Source organism: Saccoglossus kowalevskii, chromosome 2 (genome assembly GCF_978046115.1).
Source record: "Saccoglossus kowalevskii chromosome 2, keSacKowa6.1, whole genome shotgun sequence".
Lineage (NCBI taxonomy): Eukaryota > Metazoa > Hemichordata > Enteropneusta > Harrimaniidae > Saccoglossus > Saccoglossus kowalevskii.
This window is the reverse complement of record NC_140642.1, coordinates 31,121,550-31,144,770: the sequence shown is the minus strand read 5'-3', so window position 1 is coordinate 31,144,770 and position 23,221 is coordinate 31,121,550. Positions and strand designations below refer to the sequence as shown.

The following is a 23,221-nucleotide window of genomic DNA, read 5'->3' as shown; positions in this document are numbered from 1 at the left end:
ATGCAATAAATACAAAATTATTAATAGGACACGGCGTCTTTTATCAGATCAGTGTGAATGAGAGAGAATTAATATGCTGACACATTCACTAACAAAACAAACAATGGGCTTTCATTCGAAAAATGAGGTATTGTGTCCATGAGTATAGTAGCTATAGTAGTGCCCCATTCAGAAGACTGAGATATCACTGGGGTGAAATGCAAACAGAACTGATAGAGAAACGCATCAGGCACAATTCCACCCTCCCCCGACAATCAGGATCGCTTTTTACTCTCATAATATTAGAGTGGCTGGAAATGACATCGCACATACTCCTTTTGTGGCTTCTGTCAAGGTTATCATATTAAACAAAATTATCACTCGGCCGGAGACAATGCGAGTTGATACAGAGCGGCACTTGGGAACCGAGACATCTAGATAGGTTGCAAAAGTTTATACTCAATTCATGGGATGTTATTACACTAATTAAAAAAAGATTACAGCTTGTCAGGTGGCAATTTCAAAAGGAAGACGAAAAAGAATAAAAGAGAAAGAAAGAAAAAAAAAACACAGGAGCCACACAGCGGGAAATTGCTTTTTTTTTATAAATATAATGGGAAGCAAATGATGTCTCCGGAAGAGAATATGGTGTTTATGTCTCGAAAGACTTGTTTTATTATGAAGGAGGATGTCCCGTGTCAAAGAACATGACAGGCATTAAGAGGTCGCAAGTGAAAGATGTCACTATTACCGTGTCACTAAAAGTCGACAAACCCCAGTGTGAGCTATAGCTATTACTAACTGGTGTATTATTTACAGTCCCAAACTAAGGGCTTTATATTAACGAAATGACGGCATAAATAAAGGAAACTGTTCCTCGGCTATCAAGTAACTGCACTTATTATTGGTTGTTTGACATTGTCACTCACATGGCGTGAACCATTCAGACAACACAATAACGGAGGAAAGGTGATCGATGTTAAATTACATCAATTAGTTTGTCGCATGAAATACTTCCTGATTTGTTGACATCCACTCGTCTCAAATAGGAAAGTGGTAATTTTACGGCCCAAGATAGAGAAGAGAGTGAGGAAGAGAGATCAGGAAAGAGGGAGAGAGGAAGGAGCGAGAGAGAAATCCCCTTTAAGTCACTAATGACTTCAGCTCCTGGAAAAAAGAATCCAAAAACCACACTGAACTGAATAGCACAAAATGACATCTAAAATCTCTAATTAGGGTTCAATGCCCCCAGAATATTCATTTTTTTTTATCAAATAACAAAAAAATAGACAGGACATTTCAGGGAAGATGACATTTCTTGTAGGGGTTTGAAAGGCATAAGACTTTACTATGGTACTGAAAAATATCTTCTATAGGCTAAAAGCACAATTTTTCTGTGTGCTGCATAAACATCAATGCACCGATAGTCGAATCATACTTTTTAGATCGTCGATAGACTCGTCTTTGCCCCCCAGGATTGAACCAGCAATAAATAAGACTCCACGTATAAACTTACAATAAAAAAGAAGACGAGTTGTTTCTCAGACGAATCCGATACCCGTGCAAAAATGTCTTAATTGTGCCTGCGAGTATCTGTTGAACTGAAGTGTCGACATAATAGACTTGTACGATCCAATCGCAGTCATACAACATATTTGACATAAGCTGCCTCAGAGATCTAGCAATTTATAGATTTCATTTACATCCATACATAAGGAGATGGGGAAGTTCTCAATTACAGTAGAAGAAGAAAAAAATTAATTGATTTGGCCAGTTTTTAATTTTGTTATAAATTGTGTACAAGTACTACTGGTGTATTGTCCATCAGTCTATAAAACCTCAGGTAATGAATAAGCAAATGAGAATGAATAAGTGATGCATTTGCGTAACAGTATAAACAATTAAATAAATATTACGCCTAAGTACAGTAATATAGGTGTTATTTGTAATGTACATTATGACCAAAATGGAAACAAAATATTATAAAACAAGAGCTACCGTAATAGTACCAGACTGTTCTTGTGTCACTAATGCTTTTGATTATGCCACTACTAAAACTTGTGATATCGTAAATGTACCAAAAGGAGACTCATATCACAATTTGTTTAATTCTTGCTGCCAGAAATGGTAATTGAATAGCAATCATAACTGACGTAATTTCATGTAACACTTCGAGTCACTGTGTTTAAAGAACATGGATATTTTGATGCAACACTCAACCTGTATTGTTGGCTTACATATGATTTTATTGGAGACGTGCTTTTATGAGATAGAATACAGTGTGTATGTACGATTTGAGTCATGACGCTTCAGTGCGAAACTCACAATGGCGGCTTAAAATCCACAGTATTAATTAAGACTAATTAAAGAAAAAAAATGAAACATGACATCCAGACCACCATGTTCATATAGGCTCGGGAGAGACTACATAGAGACTAAACCAAGATGCACCATGGGAGTAACAATGCATGCAAGGCTTCCATTCACAGAAAGTAAAATTAATTTTAAGAAGATATCTAGATACAATTTTTTCAATTTACCTTCAATTGTTGTTTCATATATATTCAATGGATTTCAATTAGGCTTGTCTACACACAGAGGCCATCAAAGTGCCGATCAACTTCTCCTTTTAATGAAAATGTCAAACCATGATGACTAATTATTATAAATAAACAAGTCTTGAAAGCAGTTTACTGTAATAACTAAAATTCCCGGAAATCTAGTCCAAGAAAGCAACAATCAGAAGGTCAGTCTGGACCATGTAACGTACATTTATCAATTTCTCATTTGTTTATACACAGTTTGGATAGAGTCAAGTGCGTCTAACGATTACTCCAGATGGAGACATTTTTGAAAGACATAATTTATCAATTAAACATTTCAGGGCGACATAATTTCGTTGTTGGACTGTGTGCCAACAATTTTTGGAACTACTGTAGAATACTTTATTTTCGCTTGAAATTTGTTTTCGCTATTTTTGCTGAAGGGATAATTCCGTGAAAATAAAATCCAGCGAATATCATTTATTTTCCTATATTTCACATTCAACTCATCAAAACTCTTAAAATAAATTCCATACAAAAAGACTTTTCAGCGAAAATTAATTCCAGCGAAAATAAAGTATTCCACAGTATCAGTTATTTTCTACGGAATAATAAATACACAAATTTTCTCTTTTTTATTATTACAAGGATAATTGACATAATTGAGTTTGCTGTATATAAATGCCCAAAGTTTGTGCACATTTGACTCAAAAGCTCACATGATATGAAACAAAACGGCTTGTTAATGCCGGTGAAATGCGTCAATAAAGCACGTACCTAACACCAATTTTGTGTTGCAACAAAAATGAGGCCATGACGATTCAGAAGAAACATGATGTAATAAGCTTATATGATTATAATAACGAACAAACATGCCAATTTAAACCAGATACCAACTGGCACTTAATAGCGGATAATAACAGCGAACATAACTATTTTCACATGATGCATATATGACACCGGAAGTCAATATATACAAGATTCTGAGAATCTCTGAATAGCAGGAATTTAAGTCTCGCAGTGCATGTTCAAGTTACATATATATATTATATTTTACATACATTGTGTATGTCGCTACGAGCCCCATACCGACCACCGCCACCCACCAAAATTTGCTGTTTTTAGTTTTCCAAATTGTGTCTACCTCAGAATTGGTTTTTTCTACCAATGGTTCGGCTCTTATTTAGGCCAGACTTTTTTTATTCCTTGTTTCTCGAGTTTTTATAAGTCAATTTTTTTGAGGAGGGCGGAAGAAAAATAAAATTAATTCTTTTTTTCCCATTAGATTTGTGTGGTTCTCAACAATTTGCAAGTGAGATCATTGACCGAAGAGAAGAAATGAAATAAAATGTTATTCCATGTATAACGTGGTTGGCAATGTCCCCAATGGTGGCACAATTTTCAGCATTAATGAGGGATTTCTCTGTTTTTGATGACAGAGTTTCACGGCGTGTCACCACAAACCAAGCCGCCGCCATGTTCGCCTGGTAGTCTCAAGCAGCACGCAGAAAGGTCAATACCCAAGATTCACTGCCAACCAATGCACATAAAGTATAGATCTGCGCGAAACTTCGGTACTCCCATGAAAATGCACCTTGGATTTGTTAGGCGGCGGGCGGAAAAAAATTAAGTTTCCAAATTCCTAGACCCCCCCCCCCCTCCCCCAAAAATGCAAACTTGCGTGTCTTTGGAAGGTTTTTCATCAAGTTGTGTTTCATGCATCGCAGTATTAAGGGAAAATATAAGTTGCATGTTTAGATGTTATAAAAAGTGGAAATTTGGAGCCAAAACTGAACGGACGCATCATAAAACAGGATGCTGAATAAAAATAAAACCATCTCCAAAACCAATAACAGTTCACATGACCAAATTCTTAATAGAGTGAGAGTAGTACAAATTGTATTCCGAACCTTACTGGTATGTATTTTGATTTAATATATTTGTCAACCAGTATTCCATACATTTTGATGAGTTTATGTGTTTCAATGATGTGTAAAAAAATAGACAATATAAGCTCAAATAGAGAGATTACAAATTCAACATCAAAAAAACTATGACAACGGTATTTAAATTTCTTTGGAGGAAAAACACACTACACATCTTGGACTGTGTTTGGTTTGCAGCATAGAAGACAAAATGTGTTGACCCCAGAAGTTCAAAAGTCACATGGTTACTGGTACTGCCGAATCGAACAGATGTGCTGTATTCAAGGTACCGCAAAGAACGCATTCTGGAGGTTAATTTTATTTTGTTTCTATCAAAATTGAAGTATGATTCATTGATGTTGACTTCACTGCAGAATGTTTTTTTCAAGCGAACATCAACACTTTTTTTGAAAGATAAAATAAGTCCCCCCCCCCCCCCGATACTGAACAAGTTTCAACAGCTCTGATAATGATAACTGATACTGCAAGTCTTTATACACCGCTACGCTAACTCAGTCATATTCCGTTTTTGTTGGGGGGGGGGGGGGGGGGCATGAAACATTGCAAGTGATTGCATTTTGACAATAATGTTCTTTTCTGACCACAAATGAAGCACCATGTATGGCATCTAATATTTTTGTAATCACTGATTTTTACTCTTATAACAATAATCTTGTATTTCAAAAATGTTTCCCAAAACAAAAATGAAAGCATTAATTTTTCAAACTAAGCACACCAGTCTGAATAGTATAGCTTTTTGAATCACTAATTCATCTAAAGCATCAGTTATGAAAACATTTCTCAGCATTGGCTAGTTAATATGCACAGATTTTGTAGTTATACAAATTTCAATTGAATCGTTGATCTCTGGTTCATTCCGATACCATTATGGAAAATGATTTCAACACTGTGATTCAACCAGCAGTTACAAAAAAAAACAAAAAAACAAACATAAGCCCCCATTTTTTTGTTCTGTGCAACAAGCTAGTGGGATCATTACCATTAAAAAACAATATTATTACAGGGAACAGCTGGCCAATTACACAACGTTCAATACTTTATGTAACCCCATATACTGCTAAATATATTTGTTTGATTATTTCAACATCACCCCCAAATGACACGATTAAATAATAAAAAAAAAAAAAAAAAAAGCTTATTTAACCCCCATATCAATATCACAAAACGACAATGACACAGGTGTTGATACAAACTGATATCCGAACCACGCAGCATGTTTTTGACAGATTCTCTTTCAATTTGTTACAATTCTAATACATTGGGTAATGAATTGAAATGTAATGTAATTCTAATGTCACGTGGGTCTGACATCATACAGCGCCGACAAAGCATGTTTGCAGACGGAATCAATCTGACCCACAGACCTCGGCTTCCCTCGTCACAATGGTTTGAGATTAATAATTAACAAAAAGTAATGCTTTCAGAAAACAGATCTCTGGCTTTACTGACTCTATTCAAATTTGTTTAATTTAATGGGAGGGGAAAAAAAAGAGTTTCAAGTGAAGAGACAATACTTTCTACAAACAGCGCAGCAACACATGTCTGACATGGAGTCTGAATAAGAGACTACCGTAGCACGGTAATTTGCAGGTACTAGTATTTTGTTTCACATCTCATTGGTTCTGAGCAAGGTACCGAGACAGTAGAAATATCAATTTTGAAAATATAAATGCATTATAGTTGTGCCAAATGTTATAAATCTATGATTTTTTTGGGGTAACAGTTCTCAAATTTGACTTATTGGAACTACACACAACAGATTCACCCAAGCTTTGAGGTATGTAAGGGTGCCTCTTTAGGTTAGTTACGTGCGAGTAGGACGAGGTGCATTTTCAACTATATGCCACTGACGCGCATGTGAAAATCAGACTTTCGCGCAGCGTTCTTATCACAGCCTGCATGCAAATCCGACTTACGCGTGCCATTTAAATACAGTTAAGAACAAATGAAATGTACGCGAAAATCAAACTTACGTGTGGCACTTCAAATTTAAGCTTTTTACCGAGACCAACTGAACTGAAGCTTACGAGAATGAATAACCTGCAATGACCCCCCCAAATGTCAGACATCGTATTTGCTCTTATTATTTAGTAGCTCCTGATCTTTAAAGTTTTAAATAACAGGGGTGTGGATGTGGTAAAAATAAGCCATGTTTACATGATCCTGTATACAATTAATGTTTCATTTACAAGCACTTCTACTGGTGATGCGCTTTTAATAGAACAAATATGGTAGCTGTGTTCAAACATCTGTTGCTTATAAGTGAATGGGGAGAATAAAAAGAATAGCTCATCCCCCCAGATTAAATTATATAATTTTAAAAAATATATAGAAAATAGCAAGGTAGAATGAATTAATACGTAATCTAATTTATATGTTAATATTTTTCTGGTCACTAAAATGAGCTACTTTACAATACTGTAAAATACTTTATATTCGCTTGGAATTAATTTTCGCTGAAGGAATGATTCAGTGAAAATAAAATCCCGTGAATATACCTTTTTTCAGATATTTTACATTCAACTTGTCAAATGTCAGTGAAAATAAATTCCATACAAAACACCCAAAAAGTCTTTTCAGCGAAAATTAATTCCAGCTAAAATAAAGTATTCTACAGTATTCTGATTCTTTTTAATTTCTAATAATATTTACTGTTGTTCTTATTATTATTATTATTGCAAAGAAATGATAGAACCAGGTTAAATTTCAGCTGATTAGTTGAAATCTGTAAGTACTGACAGCTAATATTCAAGATGTATACACATTAAAAAAGTAGGCCAACATGTATATTATAAATTGGAACAACAACAACAATTTCCTATTCGAGGAGTAATTACGCTTTTCTACTTCTAGAAGTCACTCATTGATCATATCACATTCGCGAATCAATTGAATTCTTAGGGGTCAACAGTTACGCTATCTAGAGTCTCTTATCTGCCACTTTAAAAAAAAAAGCAAAGGAGAAGGACCGTAGCTCAGTCCTAGAGCTGACAGAGAAGATATGATTTTAAAAAAATAAATAAAAAAAATATACCAGGGGAAAAAAAAAACCTGAAGTATAGTTTAAAATACCCTGCGTTTCCTCTAGCGTTCCTTTTGTGTAAAGCCGAATCATTGTTCCCTCTGTTGTGGTAGGGTGGTATCGGCAACACAACAAAAGGATCAATGACAACAGCCTTTGGTCAGAAACAATTAGTATCTACAAAGAACAGTCCCACCCAAGCCATTTATTCAAAGGATAGAGACAGGAACCAACTGCTGAAGGCCTTTTCCCGAGATCTGATTAAAATTTAAATCAAAATGCAACCTGTTGGATCAATAAACTTTCTAGGAATTACTTCTATGGAGCCAAAGTAACTTTGTAAAGTAAAGCGTTCCGTTTCATTTGTTATCGGATGCAGAATTCAAAATTTCGGGGGGTGGGGGGGGGGGGGGGGAGCAGCCTCAGAAAACAACAGTAGGGAAAGAGAGGGAAGAGGAGGTGGGGAAATGTTTTGTTTTCAGAATATTCCACTGCCAGATGGACAATTTAAATGATCTCAAGTTTTTGTTTCTTAATGGAATTCGGAAATTTAGACTTGGTAATACCACCACCACCCTGGAGGTGCCTTACAACTGTTGCTACTGTGCAACCGGAAATTTTTGAATTGGGCAAATTAGACAAACATGTAATGGATAGTGGTCTATATTGTAGTTTTGTTTTCTTTAGTTAGTTTTCAAACATTTTGGGGTTTTCTGCTAAGAGGAAGAGGCAGTTTATAGTACTCTGAACAATCACACAACTGATGTCGCATAGAGTGAACAGAATTACATGCCAAAAAAAATAAACAAAATAAAATGCAAGGAACAGTAAACTAAAATGACTACCAACATAGAAACAAATTGAAGAATTAAAATCATAGCGAATATTTAATTTTAGTACAAATATTTCAGAAATTTTTATATTTCATAAATCTAATTTATAAATATATTTACGGAACCAGATTTAAAAAGGCTTATGTACAACAATAAAACTACACCGCTTATAAAGTTTTGTTACCTTGCGCCGTATCCCTGACTTCGGTTGTTCTGATACTGTCCATGATGCTGGCGGTGATCTGTAGAATGAGAGAGAGAAAAAAAAAAGAAAATGTGAGGATTTGTTTCATTTCAAACATGAAAGAATAATATTGTATGAAAGCAATGTATTTATGAGAGAAGGAGAAATAACTAGAATGAACAGAATTAATTATAAAATACCTGTTAAAGAAAAAATCATAAGAGAGGATAAAATGAAGCAACATCTGGCCTAGAACCAGCACGAGCTACCGATTATTAGATCACAGTAGAAAGTAGTAAACATAGCTGTTGCCATTTCGCGTACATGAATCCACCCTGCTGTGTTGGTGCAACAGCAATGGCAGTACGCACTGAACAATAGTCCTACATGAAATAAACTCCGAACGGAAGCACTAGACCGTTTTTGTAGAGCTCAGAAAGAGAACACTTCGGCTGAAAGCAGAAAAATTACTCCGACATACTTCATGTTAGCCTTTTGAAAACAGGAAGCCTGATACTCTAAAATTCACGAAGTACCATTAATGATATATGCGTAAATATATAGTCAACTTTTTTTTTTTTTTGATTTCCTCAGTCTTATTAGGAATGATGAGGGTGAAATGGGGTGAATGCTAACTAATTCTGGGGTACTTGGGATGAAGCATTCTCTTGCCACACAAGGAGAATGCTCAAACCAATCCTTGTGGGCTGCTTCAAAAGCTGTAAAAAGAAAAAAACCCACTAGAGACAGCTCTTTTTACAGGCGTCCACTTTTGTAACATAGCAGTATTCTAGAGCAAAGAAAGAAAGCAAATTAAACAAAGATGGGACCTCAAAAAAAAAACATATTGCTCATCAGAAACTCATCAAGCAGCAATATAAGTACAAGTAACATCCAACACACCAGATAGGTATCGCTTAGCGAGGAATTTCATTTATTTTGTGGAATATATTGCCCCCCCCTCCATTTCTAGTTATTGATCCCCTGAGATTGATAGCACATGAATAATACACCATCATTTTAGCATTTACACCAATATGAGATCAAATCAAATTCTTTTTAAAAAGATTTATTTAAAACAAAAATATACATATACAGTGCAACTCCAGAGTCGGTATCAAAAAAAACAAAACAATAAGCGCATCATCAGGAGCATCATTAAGAAATAACATTAATGGTTTGTGAAATTCTACGTGTGGGCTTCCAAACAACTTGATGGGTCAAAAGCTTCTCCGAGAGCTCTTCTGAACGATGGGGAAATTCTCAAGATCTTCTCTACGTCAGTGGCAACTCAGAGTTTAAGCATCGCCTCAAAATTGTTTTGACGTGCAACCGAGTTTCCACACGTACTTAATGGTGAACTTTCTCAAAACTTGACCTGCCATGCATACTGCCTTTAAAGTGTGTGTTTGGAAGAGAATTTGATTTGCCTGATGGGAAAAATTACTTTGCTCTCTAGAATGTTTAAAGCACCACAGTACCTGCACTGTGTTTGTGTTGATGGTGGGTCCCATGCAACATATATGAGTGTAAATTACTAAGTACAATGTCTGTTTACACAAAATTCAAATGCACTTTGCGCAACAACTGTTGCAATTCAAGAATGATTTCATTTAAGAACAAAAATCTTTGAAACTTTTTAAATTTTTTACATATACACAGTAAAATGAAAAGCAGAAACATAATTTTAGTAAGAATAGATACAAATTTAACACAAAAAAACAATTAAACTTGAACCACAAAAACAGAAACAAAACATCACTAAGTGAGAGAGGAAAATTTCTAAAGATGAGTCTCTATATATTAAAATCAGGGGGCATTTCTTTAAATTGAGAATCCAAATTTGCAGATAATGCAGTAATCACTGATATCTATTATAATTAAACAAATGGTGCACACTTTAAAACACAAAACAAAAGGATTACGTTGATTGCTATGATATCCCTCAGGCACATAAAAGTAAAAACAAGAGAGAAAGAAAGTGAGGGGTGAAAAATAAAGAGATGGAGAGGGGGGGTCATAAAAATACTCGCACCAACCATATTGTGCCGGAATACAAAAAAAAAGATTGACGGGAGAAAAAAAATTAGACAAAAGCCTCGTATAACAGAATTTTCTTTCACTCCACCCTTACAATGGCAGAAACAAATATTTAGTAAGCGGTTATTATTGCTCGTCATTATTCGGAAAAGAAACGTGGCATAGAAAACACATATGGGTAGCCAGGTTTGAAAGAACTTCACACTGTCAGTATGAAATAAAGATGTCAGAAACAGACTGCAACAAGATGTTCACAAGAGTCGCCGCTTAATTACTATTGATAACCAAGACCTCAGGAAAGCGTCGAGAGGCTGATGAATACGCTCTAGAAACAATGCGCCACTTCACTAAATGCTATCTAGAAAGGAAAGTCTGACATTTCGCCATATTGCTACTCTTTAGGTTGCTGGTGAAAGCTCGATGGGGCCAAAGTTCAAAACTGCAAATGCTTTCAACACGTTGCCTCCTATAAATATTAATGCCGACAATAAGCTTCACAAATGTACCCGAAATGAGAAAATGGTGTTCCAAAAAAAAACCCAAAAAACAAATCAAAACAAAAATGTGATGAAATAAAAAAACAGTAGGGGGAAACATTAACATGATAGGTGTGAAAAGCACTGTGTATTGATTACATTGTCTAATAACGTGATACCCAGTCAATCAGTATACAACATGTGCGGACAACAAAATGAGGGGATGATTGAGGGAGCAGTGACGATGTCTATTTAAAAGCACTTGTTAAAAAAAAAAAGGGAAGATACCAGACTGGCACAGAGAGAAGAAAAAAAACACGAAAACACTGAAGCTGTTTATCGTTGTAATACAGAGAATAAAACCACCAAGTGAGATCTGGGGCGAGAGTGAAACGCAACGTCACTGGGGAGAGGTACTAATTGAAAATTAACATCAAATAACAGGCAGTGATCACAATGCAGCGCTCAGTGATGTTATAGTGCAACTACTCCAGATGGCGTGTTCTATGATGCTTAGGTGGTGGATATGATATCCCATATCTGTAGCCGGGCCACTGTACAGAGCAGTAACACTCAGAACAAGAGAGTCACTGTGAGCTTTCTCTCAGCCTTACAATGTGTCTCGGCTTGTTTTTTTTCCTTCACTTACGAGTGAAGTCAATGTGATTAACTATGACCCACGACACCACCATCTTTTTTCACACTTAACTATTAGAGAAAGAAAAAAATTAGACATTTTTAGATCCACAAGGGAAATTTGCATTGACAGTACCCCTCCTATTATATTACGTCGGGAGAAGCGTGCCCCATTTGCATATGATAGGACCAATTGCAGATATTGCGAGCATCATTTTCAATCAAGCCTGACAATTCCAATCCCAGACAAGCAGAGTAGAGTGGAGTAGTCAAACCACTGGGGAATTCGTTGTCTAAATGACTCCCTTCGAGGTAAAACTAATACTACTACTACTACTACTACTACAACGACTATGACGACTATGAGTCATTCTGTATATACTGCCATAGACTGTACCCATTCACAGAAACCAAGATGATATGGACGTTTGTTTCTTTCTCGTTTTCCTTTTTTTATGGATGGAAAAATGTACAGAGCTACAGAGTTACATATTCTAGAATAAGCAACGTTATCATCCGTATATAAGCACACGCACATGTGGTGAGCGCACGCACAGAAATGTTGTTTTTGGAAATCTGATCGTCACAGCTCAGGTGGTGGCAACAATTAATGTAGTACCGTGGTATCATGTGCAGAATGTTACGTGTATGCTTGATGATGGGCAAGTGTGTCCCTGTAGTACAAAACTGCCGCATCAGTGTAATGTGGCATAGTGTTTAAAAGCTAATGCAGACAACAATGGGAATTGCAGCACTTTGCCAACCCAGTTCACACCAACACAGAAACAGATTGGATTTTGATTACAAAGTCCTGATTTCTTAGGTATGAATAAAATTGATAAATATTATTATTTTTGTTGAAGATTTAAATTAAATAGAATATCATTTTCATGAAGTATCACAGTTGGCCAAAAATAAAAAAAAAAGTTTTTTTTTTTTGTTTTTTTAAAAATCACAAAATCAAAAAAAGGTGAAAAAGAAAAATGAAGATAGCTAGCTCTATACACCATCCAAACTTTTATCAAATAGAAAAATATATACAATAATAAAAGGGACATATGATTAATATTACTTGAGATGAAGTATATTGTGTAAACAAAGTTAAAAAGTCCATGACACAACTCCAAGTAAAAGATTGCACTGCGAGTTCTACCCTTGGTAACAAGAAAGAAAAAAGAAAAGCATTTGAATGATTCTATCAGCTTTTGACTATTATGTTCTTAACGCTAAATAACGAGAGAGTAACTACAAATTCAATAGGAACAGCTAGACCAGTTAAAGAACAATTGTAATAGGTGTGAAACAAACAAACTGTCAACAATTAGTAGTGTCAATACCAGGGTGTGAAAGAGGTAAACGGCACAATGAGATGGTAATCCCGTAAAGCCCATGGCAATGAGTCAATCATTAATTTCAACAATTTGAATCAATCTAAATAGCAATTAGGTCAGAAAAAGTCAAAGATACTGAAGATAGAAATTAAAAAATACAAGCGGAAAACAAAATGACAAAATGATAAAGCTGTAATACTAATTTTTTTTTGTAGTACGGTAACAGCATGACCGAAACAAGATTTTTTTTTGATTTTTTAGCATAAAACTAAAATGGACTGTGACAGAGCTGAAAGACAGCTGATTAACATTCATCCATTTAATTAACTTCTTAAACCTACTTTTGAAAGTTTTTCAAGAAGAGTATGCAATGAAAATACCAGCTGCATACCAGCTTGGCTGTGCCATTGGAAGATGCAAAAAACAAAACAATAATTAAGTTTCTCTCTCATCCTTATATATAGTGAAGAAGTAAATTTCAGTTTGCAGAATATTTAAAAACAAAAACACAGGTGTACGATAACAGAATACATGATCTCAAAAAAAAGTTTTAAAATATAATTTTTGTCTCTTCTTCCATTAAAATTGCAAGCAATCTAAGGAAGGTGACATTGAAGAAATATGGGGGGGTTTTTATCAACATGGAGCCTGTAGATGTTGAAGTAGAGATAAATTAAGTGAAATGCAGTTAGGAATGCCCTATTTACTTTCTGAAGGGTAAACGAATCAGATAAGGCTGGTTTTTCTACGTTGAGATTGACACTGGCCACACCCACATCCACCCCTTTCCAGTGCTTTTTAGCACCTCCACTAAATAGAACCAACCACCCTTCTGTGCATAATAATGTCAACCATTCTCCTCACACAGACAGGATGTATCTGTATCATGCACAACACAACACTAGTATACTATAGAAAAAAGAAAGAAAGAAAAAGACCGACCGAAAGCCAGTACAACACGGTTATAGTGATGCCCCGTGGCAGGCACCACATACTCTGACAGCTGGGAGGTGATAGAAAGTTGAAAGGTTTGGTGTTTGAAATGGCAGAAAAAGTAATACAAGGTGAAAACAGAGTAAGAGAGAGAAAAAAAAGACAAGTCACAACAGCAATATATTCTTTGAGTCCTCGGGCAATATTTCTATTTGGTTGGTGACCTCAGTCTGTAATAGACTATGCTTCTACCTGCAGGGAAGTTTTTTTAAAAAGGGGGGGGGGGGACAAGCATAAACGAGTTAATAACTTCCTGCAATCAAAAAAGTTTCAATAACAAGACAGGATGAGTCATAAAAATATAAATCAAACTGAATAATGATTATAACAGTCGGTATAATGTACCAAAAAAAAAAATAATACACAAATCTGTTTGTAAGAAGAGAGGTTTTAAAAAAAAAAAAAAAAAAGAAAAAAAGCAAAGTCCCAGATGGCAAAGGGGGTGATTAGCCCGGCAGCTGATTATCCAATTGGCGCTGACAGGACATCAAATTAGGAGCAATTAGAGCTCATTACAGCTAACAAAAGGAAATTTGAACACATGTCCATGGCCTATACAATGGCAGCTGGTAAACAAATAGTGATTTCTCAATATTTATCTACTAAATAGAGTTGACATGATAACACCCTTCAACTTTCCATTATACAGGCAATCAGATGGGCAGAGAGGGCAGAGGCTTCTGGTGTTTAAAAAAAAAAAAAAATAGCTCGGCTGAAGGAATTCTGCTAGTTTTCCCTCCGGAGGTCCCCCTTTCTCTTTTCCTATTCAGAGAAGTGAGAAAAGTTGGCCAATTACTGGGCAATGTTAGTTGTCCGCTGACTGGCAGTTTAATTTCTACCATTGTCGACAGGGGCTCAGTGGGACTATAGTGCTGGAGGTACAATCTTATTTGCATTAGCACAAAGGGAACAAATGAAAAACCCGGATTACAGAACATTTCACTTAATCCACACCTTTGCCATTGGCAGGTCAAATCCCCACTTCAAAAGTGTGAAACACTTTTCTCCATCAATTAAAATCCCCCTGGATTGTTTGATGGGGTGGTCCCGTCATTAAACGGCCGCACAATGATGGCCTTACACCTTAAACAAAAACATGCTGAGCAAACAAGTGAATTGCTGTCAATTTTCTATTTGTGGCTTTTCAGGACTGAATGGTGACCAACATATGCAGGTGTGCACAAAAATGCCCAATTCCCCCCCTCTTTCAATCGCCGGCAGTGATTTCTTTCACTCTATTCTCTCCTTGTGGGAGAATTCTAAAAACCAAAAGGGACTTCATTCAGACATCATAGTAAGAGAACTGTAACCCAAGCTCCATGCCTTCGGCTCTGTGAAAAGTCACTGTGGTTTCATGGCGATTTTTTGTGCTATGGTCAGTAGAGTGAATCCAACTTTTCACTGACTTGTGCGTCGGGGTCCCTCCTGGAGTTGAGCATCCCCTAGCTGAACCATCCACCTCGGTTTGCGTGGCGACTGTATTCAACACGAATGAAGGGGGAAAAATGCAGTGGGGCGGTGTAACTATCTGCTGGACACAAGTAAGCAAACACCTCTATTGTTGCAGTCCAACAGCGTGTAAGTGTTAAAATTGTGATTTTTTTTTTCTTTTCTTTTTTGTAAGCTGTGTTGTGTACACACGGACAGGCATGTATATGTGTGTGTTGCTGACTCAGAATGTGCAAGCCGTCGTAACTTGGATAACGAAGTAGCAACTTATTTCTATTTCATGCGTTAAACTTACATATGTCTTATTATATGATCAGTACTCCATGCCGCCTCACACCTGGCCCTAATTCTCTATGGCACTCATTCTTCCAGACTAGATCAGCGTCACATAAGTAATGTTTTTTCCCCCGTTTTTTGGGATGAATTTAGGTATAGTACAATCCAACAGTTGATTGGTGCATTTGCAATAGTTCGCCAGCTCATTGACTGGCAGAATTCTCTTCACACCTTTTTTTTTATCACGGCCATTATTTGAACTATTACTATTAATTGCCCAAGAAAATCTATGTGCGACATTTCTTACTTTTAAAGAGATGATTTTTTTTATGATATTAAATGTATAAATGGGCCCCCAAAAGAATGATGTTATCATAATCAGTGTTAAAGGTGTGAACGACAGAATTGTAAACAAAGGAACTTTTATGTTTTGTACGTTTAGATATCTCAATCTTGCGCGGGCTTACTCTTAAATAGTGATGGACAGGCAAGATCGATAATGTGCGCTGACGTCATCGCTGCTGATGAGTAAGAAAAATATTTCGAGAGGGCGTTGCCATAGAAATGGACATAACACGAATATCATATAGTAATCATCTGAACATTTAAAAGTAAAAAAAAAAAAGTAATCTAATGCCAATATGGAAATCGTATCTCTCGGAACAAGAAAGAACAGCGTAATGAATAGCGAAGATGCATTTAAAACACCACCGTACCCGTTAGAGTGGCACCAATCACGGGCAGCAGCGATTCTTATTAAATTTACGAACCGAATACGAGCACAGTCAGCTGGGATTGCGATGAACAAATACTTTGTTAGTGAATAACTGAATGAAAAGATGGAGGGGGGCATCTTAAAACCCCATTGAAATCCACACTAGAGACAAAAACCATCAAGTAATTAAAAGCCGTCTATTTCTACTCATGGCAAGGGTGTTACAATTTCAGCGTTGAAAGCAACAGCGATGGCTGCGGCAGTCCATGCTGCTAAGACAAACACCGAGCCCATTTCCTGACATAGTACCCACTTCCTGCACACCGAGCGAAGGAGTGGTCTCGACACCTAAATGAGGAAATCTTCTGCCTTAGTTTTGCCGGCTTTTGTCAAAACAAAACAGGAGAAAAACTTGTGCTAAAAGGTTTTTCAGCTCCAGGTCATTGATGGTGCTACCAAAATTGTATTAGGGCTTCTACAGGAAGTCTAGCTGTTATTGGACTTCGAGTGGTGTGAGAGCATTAAATGACAATAAGAAAACTCCCTCCCCCCAAAGTTATGTCAATACAGAGATCTCCCTTTTTTTGAGATGGTGGAATGAGGCAACATCGGCAAAAACCACAGCACAGGAGGACGAACATTTAAGTCCAAATATAAGTTAGCAAGGAAATCCCACTGTACTCTAAACCAATTCAGTCAAGAGCACTTCGAGACCAACTCACGAGGAAAAAACGCATGTGCGATGCACTTTCCAGTAGCGATTCAATGCTCAATTCACTTTTTTTTTTTTCAAATCAGATTAATTCAGTTTTCCCTAATAAAAAAAAAAAAAAAAGTTACTTTCTTGTACTATCTCCATCATTCAAATACATATTTCATTTTTTTTTTTTAAAAAGACATGTCATTTCTGAAAATGCAAGAATTCATAATATAGGTGATGCGAATGGGGTCTTGCTTCAAGCTCTTCTGACTCTCCTCCTGATGTTTCAGTCGGATGGTTAGGATGGTTGTTAAAATATTTAGAGAACTTTATCGGCACATTTGCACACACGGTATGCCGAGGTCAGTGCTGGTTGTCATTTCAATATGGTGCTGTTTTTGTGATGGGCTCAGATTGAATTTCTATGCAGATTACACGGTAGACGTTGTGTCTGCTTTGACTCAGGTGTGCACATTTGTTTTTTTGTTAGGCCATGTCATATTTTTAAAACAGATTACCCCAAAATTAGCATGCCCTCCCCCTCCTCTTACTACAGTTTTATTTTTTTGGTGAGTAATCTATAGCAACTCATGGATCTTAACTGGAAAGTTCACTGACTGACCCCGAATCATAACTACCATGGAAGGTATCTATAACATTACTGAAAAATATTTTAGATTAAGTAATTTCATACATTTTTTAAATTTTTTTTTTGACACAAATAGTTTTGAAAAGTTGCAGCGAGAGTAGAAAAGGTGCAACACTAACAAGACTAGCGTTCACAAACGAAATAGATTGAGTCTTCATCCAACAAAAACAAGACTGACAGTTTCAAGTTTTGGTAGCGGGAGGTAAAAAAAAAATCTCCACTCCAAATATTTTGAGTATGAGTGGCAGGCAGTGTCGCTAACTCTTCGTCTGCCGAACTGAACCTAGAACAGCGAGGTCTCGCTCAGGAGAAAAATTAGAAAGTCTAATAGAGAAATGAACAAGGTAGTTGACATTTCAGGGTCTCTTCTCTTCCGCTTTAATTTAACGACAAACTGGGTCTTCAAAAACAATTTCACTCACCAGCTTGTCGTACTCATGACATATAATTAGTGGTCAAGTTCTAATTCCTTCAGTTATGGAAATATAATAGGACAACGCCGATGCAGATAGGAAGGAAGCAATGCACTGTTTTAGGCACAAATCTCATTACAAGTTTCAATTTGCGCTCTCGTGTACGCTTCTTTTTGTGGTTTTCAGCAGAGGATGTACCAACTGTTAATAACATGGGGAGAGGACATGGCATGCTACATGCTGCTTGACATTTTAAAAATCCATCACTCGCAGGTTGAGTCTCTGTTCTCATGAATAACAACTAGAAAATCTAGTTGTCCCCAATTATGGAAAGAAATTTGGAAATCCAGCAAGATAGAAGACAAACAAACTCAAGTATTTGAGAAAACGTTTTTTTTTTTTTTTTTTTAAACAAGTCAGCCTCAAGGTAATTTTTCTTTAAAATTGCATCTCAGCATTATGATTCATCACTGATGAGATGTCATCCATTTTGGATGTTTGGGAGGAGCCAATGCTGGCCAGGATGAGAAATTGGAAAAAAAAGATAAAAATTGACAAAAAAAAAAGGTGAAATTTGTGACAAAACACTTCAGTTCAAGAGAGTGTTACTATTCTGAGGTCTTGAATACCATCCTGCTATATTTGCCAATGTTTTTAAACAAATGATAAATATATTGTCATTTAAAATGAATACCAATGTTGATTATCTAACGCATGAATGTTTTGGAAATCATTAAATTTTCCTCGCAATAAATGTTTGATTTTGATAACTTTAGGACATTCATGACAAATTTCATCAAATAAACACGGAAGAAATGTTCACTTCTACGACATTTGGCTATAGCATAAGTGAAACTGTTTTTAGTAATCAGTGAAACAGCGTGTTATGATTATATGGTATAGTCCAACAACACACCAACATTACTATAAACACTGATAAGCAAAAAATTGTATCCCCAACACAAATAGTATATTGATATTAAAATAATGAAATGGGAACGAAACAGGGGATTGCAGAGGAGAAAAACAAATCAACAAGATGTTTTAAAATAACTATTTAACCATTTATTTGTTATTTATTTATTTATTCATTTATTTGGAATGGAAAATCGATAGCCCAAAGTAAGAGATCACACAAAGAATGAAAACTCTGCTGGTAAAATGGACACAAAAATTTTTTTATTTTGCACCTGGTACGCATATGCTTTGAATTTACAGTCTGAAAAGAAAGGGACCAGTGGAGGAGTCAGAGCTCAGGTTTGTGTACTAAGATGTCAAGTCTGGTTCTGCTTTGTGAAAAGCCTGTTTTGCAGTGAATTTTATTGAAAAAAATGTCACCATCCGGTAAATTTATAAATAATCCAAAGCAACATAAGAATACAGTGTTATGGTGACATGCACGTCTTTAGGAGCTAGCTTCCGTTCAGTACACTAAACAAATGCAAACTTATGACCAAGGGCTTGACATTGGGGGCAGTGCCAATAACTTGAGGACTTCGGTAAATAAGATTCAAGTTCGGAAAATAAAAATCGGGTTATCAAAAGTTCTTGTGATGAATTTTGACAGTTGCGACTTCAAGTAGAGAAGGAGAGCTACCGATAAGTCATGCGTAGTGTTCGCGGCCACTTTGCCATACCAATACACATCAGATTGCAGTGCAAGAGAGGGCCAAGGCTCAACGAGAAATACTACAACTTCTTGGACCGCTGACGAATAATACGAACTGACAAAGTTGATCTCTGAGAATCCGAGAACTTGTCAGTCTTGGTTAGGCACTGTTCATCAAGTAACAAATATTGTCAAAAAAATAAAAGAAGAAAAAAAACTTCTGAGAAACTTAGCATATTGTAGTATCAGTCTCCATAATTAGCCTGGTTTAGTTGTTGTCTGATATTATTGAAATTTGATGAGGAACGTTATTTTCAAAACATCCAACTACTGGTACAACTCAGTATCAAGTGAGTTTATCAATTCCCTTATTTCAAATTTAGCGAAAGTCAAAATGAGTTGAATTTTTTTTAAAATAAATATACAATAAATAAATATTTCTAGGAAAATGGAAACAAAATCAAAATATGGAGTAAAAGAATGACAGACGCTACATACCTGGGAATTACATAAAAAATACACACAACTATTCTTTGTTTTTGGAAAAAAAGAAATCTGTTGCTTTCACACAGAATTTTGAGTTATTTTCCGGCTAAGGTGAAGGTGCTAACAAATATTTTTGTTCAAGAAATTCAACTGTTCCTGTTTGGCCACAAGGAAAAAATGATTTATCACACTGGTTGGTTCGATACAGCACTTAAGACCGAGAAGTTCAATGGATTTCACTGCTTCAGTGGCAGTGATCAATAACCGCTATTGATTCAGGGGTCCAGCTACCTTTACACACTTCCCACCTATTCAGTTTAAATATGTGAAGCTACTTCATCCACAAGTTCCATGGTAGTCTTTTTATTTTCACCTCAGCCACGCAGCTGCAAACTTTCTACCATCCGACTTTTTAACAGGAGGGAGTTGAATATAAATACAAAACTGTGCAACGTATGATAAACAGATTTCACATTGATCTAGTGAGTGTTAACAGCTGGGGGGAGATGATATTGATGCTTTTTTTTTTTCTCCTCTTCTTTCAAGGCCCCTAAATGCGCTTATAGTTCTGATAAGCACTGGAAAAATGCGCACAGGTATAGAACTGTCATCAGTTCCAGCGTGAGACCTACTTTTATGTCCAATCATATTGTTAATGCCAAAGATTTTATATTTTATGCGTCCCAGCTGATGTCAACGGATCAACAACCGACAAAACCAAATAAAAGGTGCGATTCAAATATGATGAATGTTGGCACGTGAAACTAATTCAACATGACAATTGCAACAATCAAATTAAAAACAAATCTTTAAATTCGTATTGTTTGTGAACTTTTTTCAGCCCACACATAAAACAAGTACTGAACAACCAAAGGGGGAGGGAAGAATAAATACAATTGTAATGACAAAAAATTTACGATAATTCGAGTAAGCCAACCAGCACAAACCACCAACATCAAATAAGTCGCGCTGTCTTTCATTCTCAGCAAAGTAAACATCTTTGCGAGAGCAGAAGCTCTCGTCCCTTACTCAGTCGATCCTTACTCCAATCTTCAAGTACGAGGGAAAACAAAGAAGTCGTCGGGACAAAAAAAAAAAAAAAAAAAGTGATTATGTTTGAGACTCCAACCGATGATTAATTTGCACCAGATTTAGCGCTCAAGCTATAATTCCCTTGATCCCGCGATTCACACTAATGACCCAAAATCAAATTTACTTTAAAATCGCTATATCGTGTAATCGCATTTCTATATTTCTGTAAGAGGGAGAGTGTCAATATCAAGAAAGCTCCTTTCTATAATTTCATTCCAGCTTCTTCTCTTTTTACTCCCTAATGCCATTTGAAACATTTCTAGAATTATTTGACAGTTATTGTACAACTCGCCCAGTGATGTAACGACGACTTTGAAAGCTGCGCGACTCGTTAAGCAAAAAGTTTTTGCTATCGTAAATTTTCCGGCAAATTTCAACAGCATAATCTATTTTTTACTTTATTGCAAATATAATATTGTCAATTAGTGGTCCTGTTTGCAGTTAATCAATATGAAGTTACGGGTACAACCCGTATCGCGCTCGAATAAACGGTTTCCAATATTCAAAGTAATTAAGATGTAAATTACCTTATTTATAAACATGGAGGTTGAGGCGACAAAATACGGTTTGTCTGCCGGTCAAAAGATGTATGTATGGAATATATACTTATAAATACGGATGACAGATAGTTTGCTTTGATATGGCAATAACATTCAGTTTTCTGGTGGTATGAAATAGTTTTCAAATCAAGTCAATATTTAGTATGCATGTAGTTAAATTTAATTTTTTGTCAGTCGAGTTTTTGTCTGGTAAGTAAGTAATCAATGTTTTACGATCGTCTCACCAAACTCCAAAGAACTTGTTAACATGTCTTTGCTATGACGATAAAAGTTAAAAAGAATGCAAGTTTTATTTAGAGTGTGTCACTGAATAGAGGAATATTATGCTTGCAACAAAATATCAAAAGTACTTTACTGATGACACATGTCCACAAAAAAATCAACAACATCTAGTTTTGGCTCTCCTAAAGCAGTGGTAGGATACACAATTTCCAGTTCTTTACTAATAACGGCACAATAACTACACACTCAACAACGGATGAAAACATACATGAGCATACGTGAAACAATAAACAGAACATCGACTGTCATCAGTAGACTTCGACATCTTTGTAAAGGGTTTAACTTAGTTGTCAATGAGTGGCGAGTAAAGTGAATATAAAAATTGCAGGGTGCAAAAGTCTAGAACACTGGGAGGGGGAAAAACAGTCACAAATAAATTGTTGTTACTTTTGTTACAACAATTATCATTTTTTTTTCACTGAGTTGTGTTATCTCATGGAAGAAACATTCAGAAGTTATTACATATCTCTTTTGACATATTTAAGCCAACTTGTATTAGAACGACTCATCAAATGTTTGTTGTGATGAAATCAATTGCATTGACAATTTAATTTCTATTACAACCCCCCCACCCCCACCCACACACACACACACACACACACGATATGTGAAGTGAGGAAGACGCAACAAAAATGTTAAGCTTCATTATAGTCTCCGAAATCACAAAAATTTCACCATCTTTCTGGGTGTCACCTTTTTTTAAAAATAAAGATTGATGCATTTTCTTTCTTTTCACTTTTGTCTCATCTCTTTGTGGCGGAATGTTTGCACGGGAAGGAAACAAAAAAACACGAGATCAATAATTGGTTTCTTCTAACATGCTTCTGTTTGTGTAAACACACAGAGGCAGTGTTGCACCAATCAACGCTGAAGCACGTTCAGTGTGTACGACAGGCTTCTTCACAGGCCAAAGGTCACATCACAATTAATCATTTTTTTACTCTTTTTTCTCTTTTACGTTATCACCCCCTTTAAAAAAAAAAAGACACCCAAAGTTATGGTAACTT

The 23,221-nt window shown here is 36.0% G+C and overlaps 1 protein-coding gene across 1 annotated transcript in view; it reads right to left on the bottom strand.

Moving 5' to 3' along the window:
• LOC100376752 (5'-3' exoribonuclease 2) overlaps nucleotides 1-23,221 on the bottom strand; it is a 100,605-nt gene that overhangs the window by 19,344 nt on the left and 58,040 nt on the right. The window contains exon 31 of the mRNA XM_002741135.4: nucleotides 8,508-8,565. Within this exon, the coding sequence (XP_002741181.1) occupies nucleotides 8,508-8,565 (58 nt within the window). The remainder of the gene's footprint in view (nucleotides 1-8,507; nucleotides 8,566-23,221) is intronic.